Source organism: Achroia grisella, unplaced genomic scaffold (assembly GCF_030625045.1).
Source record: "Achroia grisella isolate CSIRO2021 unplaced genomic scaffold, CSIRO_AGI_Agris_v1 utg840, whole genome shotgun sequence".
Lineage (NCBI taxonomy): Eukaryota > Metazoa > Arthropoda > Insecta > Lepidoptera > Pyralidae > Achroia > Achroia grisella.
Genome location: NW_026713038.1, coordinates 2132830 through 2141546, shown reverse-complemented (window position 1 = coordinate 2141546; position 8717 = coordinate 2132830). Strand labels below are relative to the sequence as shown.

Below are 8717 nucleotides of genomic sequence, written 5' to 3'. Positions count from 1 at the left end.
TTAGTCTGAAGATACTACGAGATTTTAAATATATTCTATTTATTTTTATCACATTTTGCTGAGGTACGCTTTTTATAATGTCGTGGATACCTGTAACACATATTTCAGAGGTCAAGCAGTTTGCAAAATGTTTTAACTGACTGTGGCATAGATATTGTACGGTATGGAAGCATGAGACCTTAGTCCTCTAGTATAGCAAGTTATGAGTACCGCAGGTATTGTGGTGCTATTCAGGTATATACTCGTAGGCTACGGGTACCACTACCATAGAAAAGAAAACATTTATAAATATAAGAAAATGAAAAATGAAAATATGAAAAAATTTGTTTGAGATATTATTAATTTTTTACAAACGTATAAAAATTTCAACTATTGTCTCTTATAGGTATACTTATAAGTTACCATTTATTACTATAGGTTACGAAAGTTTCTCTAAAATCAACGTAGTATGTGCAAATCTTAATAGGTGTGAGTCAGCATACAGGCCAGATAGACGCGGACCCCTAAATTAAAATCATTAATTAGATAAGTCAAACAATAATTTATATTAAATACCTACCGTTGAATTACTATATTCAAATGTCTATAAATGATTAATTGCCTATTATTTACGATGAATAAAAATATTATTGAATAGTTAGTTTGAAAATATAATTAATGAGTTACAATTGTAATCCTGTCGAATAATAAATAGGTGGAAAATTAGAATTATTAATATTCTCCAGGAAGCATTTTAGACACGGGCCAATTTTTTTTTATTGTATGATAAATTGTTACGTCAAGACATGATGTAATAATTTCTGCTGCCAAGCAAATTGCACTGTTAACTGTGAATCAGATAGAAGGGTGAAAGGAATGGTATACTAAGATATGGAATATTACAAATAAGTTATCGGGAATAGCAATCCGTGAAGGAGTACTAAGAGCGTCATCTGATTAGGATTGCCACTTACCGTCAGACAGACAATCTGTTTGTTTGTCATACCAATTACATAAAAAAATATTACAAATATTTATAAATATTATGTTTTCTGTATACAGATTCGACCAAGGCAAATCAACAAAAGGCGCAAGCAAATTAAGGCGGGACCTTATCAACGCAGAAATAGCGAATCTTCGAGATCTCCTGCCGCTGCCACCCTCTACCAGGCAGAGATTGTCGCAACTTCAACTAATGGCGCTTGTCTGTGTATATGTCAGAAAATCCAACTACTTTCAACAAGGTAAATTAACAATTATATTATTGATAGAAATAGAAATAGAAATAGAAATAATCTTTATTCAAATAAACTCATTACAAGCACTTTTGAATAGTCATATTTTGATTCTACCACTCATTCGGAATGCAGATTCATCACAAGAAGAATGAGCAAGAAACTTGTGTGTTGCTCTTTTTGATAGATGTTTTTTTTATATAAATAATTACAGTGTAACAAGTAAGAGGCATGCGACAATCAACATAGAAATCGCTACGCACTCATTATTAGTGTAATCAGATAATATTGTCAGTGCTATGTATTTAAAATTTTTCTACAAAAACATTATTATCGTTAACGAATTCTTCAATTTTATAGTAAGCTTTTTTGCAAAGGAAGTGTTTTATTTGACATTTAAATCTTTTTTCTGGCAGATTTATAACAGACTCTGGTATTTTATTGTAAAACCTTACGCAATTGCCATAAAACGAATTACTAACTTTAGCCAAACGACATTTAGGTAAAATCAGTTTGTTATTGTTACGTAAGCTTTTATTAGTGCAATCACTAACTCTTTTGAAACTGTCTATATTCTTCCTGGCATACATGATGTTTTCATAAATATATTGAGAAGCAACGGTGAGGATATTTGATTCCTTAAAGCACTCTCGCAAAGACTCCCTGGAACCCATGCTATAAATGGAGCGAATGGCCCTCTTTTGTAAAATAAATATTGTATTTATATCAGCTGCTTTGCCCCATAACAAAATACCATACGACATAATGCTATGGAAATAACTAAAGTACACAAGTTTAGCTGTTGCCACGTCTGTTAATTGTCTAATTCTTCTTACCGCATAAGCGGCAGAACTAAGTCGACTCGCTAATTTAGTAATATGGGCACCCCATTGCAACTTGGAATCTAATGTGATACCTAGAAATACAGTATCATCCACAAAATTAATAGGTTTATTGTCCAACATGATTTTTGAATCTACCGGTCTTACATTGGGGAGAGTAAATTTGATACATTTAGTTTTATTTGCATTTAGTAACATATTATTAGCCGTAAACCATTTTAAAACATAAGAAAGAGCACCGTTTACTTCGTCCAAATCATCAATATGTCGATTGACTTTGAATACTAATGAAGTATCATCAGCAAACAGAACTATGTCAGCTATCTTTTCTACCATATAAGGAAGATCATTTATGTAAACTAAAAATAAGAAAGGACCTAAAATAGAGCCCTGAGGAACACCCATTTTAATACTAGTTCCTTCAGACTTTACACCATTTATTTCGACAACTTGCATTCTATTATTTAGATAGGATTTCATCATGCTTTGTGCTTCATATCTAATACCGTAATGTTCAAGTTTGAGCAAAAGTGTTTCATGTTCAACGCAATCAAATGCTTTTGAAAGATCGCAAAATACACCGACTGCATCCTGAGACCTCTCCCAAGAATCAAATATATATTTAATGAGAGCTACACCGGCATCAGTAGTTGATTTACCGGCCGTGAAACCAAATTGTCGACTGTGAAGCAGTTTATTTACTTTAAAGTGTTGTAGCATTTGATTGAGCATAATTTTTTCAAACACTTTACTCAATACTGGTAAGATAGATATAGGCCTATAATTACCTACCACAGTTTTTTCTCCTGACTTAAAGAGTGGAGTTATTTTGCTATGTTTCATTAAATTGGGAAAAACACCGTCAGAAATACATTTATTGAAAATAATTACTAAATATGGAGCAATAACATCTATAGCGGTGTTAATAACTTTAACAGACATGCCCCAATGGTCTTCAGTATTTTTTAAATTTAATTGTTTAAATGTTTTAGTAATTGTAGCAATGTCAATAAATGTAAATTTAAATGTAACCGGACAAGAAACAACATTATCAATAAGGAATGATTTAGCTGTACCAGGAGAAGAGTCCAAAGAGGAAGTAATATCAGTTGGAATATTAGCGAAAAAATTTTCAAAAATATTGACAATTTCTTTTGTGGACGTTACTAGTTTATCATTATAATTTAGCGTAAAATCGTTATATGGACTTTTAACTTTGCCAGTTTCTTTGTTAATAATATTCCACACTGTCCTTATCTTATCCTTGGACTCTTTAATTTTTTTATTTAGATAATTAGACTTTGCTACATTACATACCTTTTTAAAAGTTTTTGAGTATCTTTTTACATAATTTACGAATGTACTATCGAAACGGTATTTTTTTTTGAGCATATAAATCAAATAATATATTTCTACTTTTAAGAATTCCCTTTGTAGCCCATTCTGAAAATTTTGTTTTGTTAATAATACTGATAGTTTTTTTGTTAAAAGCCTTATTATATTCGTTAGAAACAATATTGAAGAAATCTGTATAAAGTTTGTTAGGTTCATTAGATGGAAGATAAAAATCTAATTTACTACGAACTGATATTTTAAATTTATTTATCTTATAACTAGTCAAGTCTCTTTTTAATAAATTAATTTTCCCAATTTTGTTTAAGTGATTTGGAAAAATAACTATTTGACCACAGTGATCAGAAGGAAGGTTGTTTATTATTATTTTATCTAAATACTCACTGTTGCTAAATATGTTATCCAAGCAAGTAGCAGACGTGGCAGTGATACGAGTGGGTTCGTGGAAGACATTACTCAAGTCAAAGGATTGAAATAAACTCATTAATTTAGTTTTTGTGGTATTATGTGATAAAATGTCAACATTGAAATCACCACACACTATAATTTTTTTGTTAATATTAAATACTCTTTTTAAAATATCCTCCATTACCTCTTCAAATAAATTATAATCACTATTTGGAGGTCTATAAACACATATAACTATATAATTGTCTAGTTCCACACAGGAAATTTCAATACAACATTCAACAGAAAGATTGCCAATATCACTACGTTCTTTTACTTTTATATTATTTTTCACCAATATCATAGAACCTCCTCTATTTACTATTTTTCTATTAAAGCAGCTGACAATATTATAATTGTTTAAGCTGAACATCATATTGCTCACTTTGAGCCAATGTTCAGTTAAACATAGAACATCTATATTATTGATACTGCATGATATAAAAAAAATTACAATTTATTCGTAAAAACGTCTCGTGAACTTACTTTATAAGTATATTGCAATATTTTGTCCATTTCTTTAGAATGCAAAAACAGTTTTTGTAAAGGCCTCAATGCTACACTAAGAAATGCTTTTGAGTAGCAGTTTGACTTGGAAGTAACTTAAAATTAATCCCTACATTTACTTTTGTTAAAGCTCAGAAATATGTTATATGTAACGAACGATTAAATAATAATATAAAAAAACCGATATAAAATCATAAAAACGTCTCATGAATCTATTTTCTATTGCAATGCTAAGTCCATTAGTGCTTTGTTATGTATAAAAAAAAGACACAAAAACAGTTTTATGGCTTAAATGCTTTTGAGTTTGACTTGGAAATAATACGTATTTTTAAATAAATTTCTACTTTTGTTTTTTCTTGACATTATCATCTAGTGTCTGAAATAAATTGCTCCAAGAATTCCTTTTTATTAAAAAAACTATTCATTTTATGATGTAAAATATTAGTACATATAATTGTCGAGGTTACTAACATATATTGCACAAAGCAAAATTTATGGATATATCACGTCAATCAAAAAGTTATTTAGGCACTTTAAATTTGCCAAACTACTTACCTATTTTTTAATGTACCTTGCTGCGATGTTTACTTAAGATATACAATAATAATAACAATTATTCATTTTAGTACAGTTACATTATTTCGTAGATCTGTGCTAGAGAATCCTAGTGTGTTTTTTTTATGGACGATAATAGTATGATGCATTCGCCTACGCTTACGGTTTACGCTGGCGGGGCACCAGTGGAGGATGATAAAATGAGCATGGAGCTAGGTCAGTTAAGCTAACTGACCTAGCTTCATGCTCTTTTTATCATCTATCTTGACACGTAGCAATTTACCACCATGGTTTCCAGAGGTTACCGCGTGGAGGTCAACCACTTTCGTATTTACAATATTGGTATGGATAATGCAAATATTTTATTTGCATTATACATAATATTATAAATATTCCGCAAGTGTGTCTGTCTATCCCGTACATTTCAAATAGTACGGTTCACGTCTATCAGTAGAGGAATCCATCTTCCATTCTTTGAAAAATATTCCTTGACAGTATTATCAGGCAAATATTAATAACATTTTATAGATCAGTTAACATAATAATTAACCTCGCACTTTACGACCAACGAAAATTTTGATGATTCGAAATAAAAACTTGCCTAAACCTTACATATTATGTTACATCATTCATTTTTATTATAGGCCGTAGTTATCCACCATTCAGTAGGATTCTCCTTCAAGCATCGTTTAGCGAATTACCACAAGGTCTCACATAAATATCGCCGTAAACACACGAGCATCAAACTCGAAATACAACCTTGATAATAAAACGGCAAATTCAATAATTGCGTAACAAAGCGATTTTCCCACGAACAACAGTTAGTCGTTTTAAAAAAAGAACAGCGTTTCGGTTTTGATAGGAAAATTAGAGAAAATTAGTGGGCTGCGGCTGGCTACCGACTGATGGTTATTGGTCCTAATGGTGCCTGCAGGGGTGGAATCCTGGACGGGTAGTGTCACGCTCGGATCGCACGCTACCAGCGCTCGTGACGTCACTGACCGCTCACCTGTAATTATTTTAAAGTGATCGAATTTTCAGTGAATTTATGTATGATGTTCTTTGAATATCTTATAACAAATTAACTTAAGATTCTAAGAGAGTAAGAGTGTTTCGTTTATTAATACGAACAGTGTAGCTTTTTAGTTTATTGTTTGTACAAAAAAGTTACAGTGTGTTAATGTAAATCATATTATTTATTATGACTTTTTGTAAAAGTATAATGAATAAAAATAATGAATAATATATACATTATTTTTTATGTACTGTTACATTTCAGAATAGATATTATGGCTATTTCGAACTGGTAAACAAAAAGTAGTTACGTGACGACACTTCGCCCTGGTTTTTTGCAAAGGGATTTTTCTAAGAAAAACTAAATTAGCAAACCAAATATAGGTGATTATGAATAGCAGAAATTTATCAAAATATACATTTATTAGATTTATATAATGAACCATTATAATTATAAAAGTAATAGTTAACTCAATTGAAAGAACATAAAACATTTTTACAATAGTAAATAAATACAGGCCTTTCATGAATGAGTATAAATGCAGGTAGAGTGGAAAATTTTCAAAATTGAATTATCTCAACAAGAATTCAAGAGGCACATTTCACAAGCGTTCCCAAGGGACTACCGTCGTATTTTGTATGATACTCGCCACTGGCGTACTTATTCTGGTCTCTTTTTGATTTCTTATTGGTTTTCCTAGTTTACTCGTAGTTTTTACGAACTATTTGCATTATTTAGATACTTACTGGGTGTAAAAACTTAGCTAAATCCATTTTTATACACAATAGCAACAGTTTTTATACACAATAAATTTATAATTATTTATACTCATTCTGTGAACAGCAGTCAGATGATAGTGTATTTACTGAAATATAATATTTTTATATTATAATCAATATTATTAAAATAAAGTAAAATCTTTCTCATGACTTCATATTATTGGTATAACTTTTAATAGTATATTTAACACATTATTTTACACAGCTTTTTTGTCATGCACTTGTACAACTATAATATAGTATAATTATATGAATCAGTAAGTAAACGCATAGATAGATAAATAAACATAAACAAACGTTGTTGTAATAAATGTATCCTCAAAAATAGCACCATATATTTTTTTAATACACCATATATTTTTCGATAATTTGATTAAAATGTTTCAGAATAAGAATGCGCGGACTCGATAAACGTTCAATAATAGAAGGATCGTGGGAAACGCAGTTTGCATATGATTTCGCTGGCATCGTCGGCCAGGAATGACGGCTCTTTGTTGAGTTTCCAGTAGTTGTTAGCCATTATTGTCTTATTCTGATACTGCTCGATAACTTCTAGCTTGAATCTTGATGCTACCGAAAAATAGTCTCTGCTTTTTACTTTTTACATTCCATTTAAGCATAATCTTACTTGTGATTATGAATGGATGGATGTTTGCTACTCTTTCACACAAAAACTACTGAATGGATTTTTATTAAATCTTATAGTAATATATTTTTATATATCAGAATAACATATAGGCAAACATTTAAATAGATATTCTGTAAATTAGACGAAATATAATGATAAATGTCAAGTAAGTATGCAGACGAAGTATGCAGGTCATCTAGTTTTAAATAATTGTAACTTATTTTTTTATTTAATCGTAATGATAAACAATCTGATATCATTTGATTAAGCTCATCTAATAAAAGCCGTTGCCTATAGAAATGAACCAAAGGGCATGCATTGTCATTCTTCAGGAGTCTTTCATCCGTTTCTTACAATTTCACTGTCATATCTCACAGGTACTAATTCTGTTACTAACCTACTTAGATTAGGTTTAGAGGTAATTTTATAGTTTTCATCTGGTAACATTTAAGACAGTTTAAAAAATTTAATAAATTATATTCTATTATCAATTTCTCGTGACAATTTCAGGTATGCCTTTCAAATAATTAAGGAAAATATTTATTCATATAGAACTTTATAGATTATACGTACAATTAGGAATCATCACGGCATCTAACCACGTTTTAATTATTTTTATTGATTTTCAGATAAAACTCGGTAAGAACCCGTGATTTTTTTAATTACACGTATAAATAATGTCTGCGTTAAAACTTTCTCGTTTGAAACTTTCTAGATTGTTAAAATTTTATTTTTAATCCTACTGTCCGGTTCGTATTTTAGATTCAGCTAAGAAAAGCAGGCAATGACCATAATAAGCTGATAAACAAGTAATAAAGAAATAAACTATTTCTGCCACACCTTTTATGATACTTAATACGTCAACAGTCACATTTCATTGCTCTATCCATTTCAACTTCACAATAAATATTAACATCAATCGACAATTACATAGTAATTACGAGCGGGTTGGTTCGGAAGATTCCCAGTCATATCGGTGTAAATATGAAATTACAGGCATGCCAACGGAATTGTTGGGCACGCACACAGCACCCGTTCCCTGGATAATTTTTGCATACCAGCCTGAGAACTATTGATGTATTGAACCCTTTCTTTACCCTAATTACGTATGATTGGTAATTTTGTATTGTACGGAACTGGTTTTAGGTTTTACAATATGTGGAGTTACCAGGGGTAAATGAGATGTTGGATATAAGTACATTTCCATATTAGCAGATGCTTTATCCGTGTTTTGTATTCTATTGATTCTGTCCACGTCAGGGGCGGACCTTTCTTGTATATTGTGATGCGTTCAAATTAGAATGATGCCTTTCTCTTCACAATTTATAGATCATTATATTTATTTTTACCGCCATCTATAATAGAAACTTTACGTGT

The 8717-nt window shown here is 30.5% G+C and overlaps 1 protein-coding gene across 1 annotated transcript in view; it reads left to right on the top strand.

The window, feature by feature from the left end:
• The first annotated feature begins 1024 nt into the window (after positions 1 to 1024).
• LOC131852090 (PAS domain-containing protein cky-1) overlaps positions 1025 to 8717 on the top strand; it is a 124177-nt gene continuing 116484 nt past the window's right edge. The window contains exon 1 of the mRNA XM_059202714.1: positions 1025 to 1223. Coding sequence (XP_059058697.1) covers positions 1025 to 1223 — 199 coding nt within the window. The remainder of the gene's footprint in view (positions 1224 to 8717) is intronic.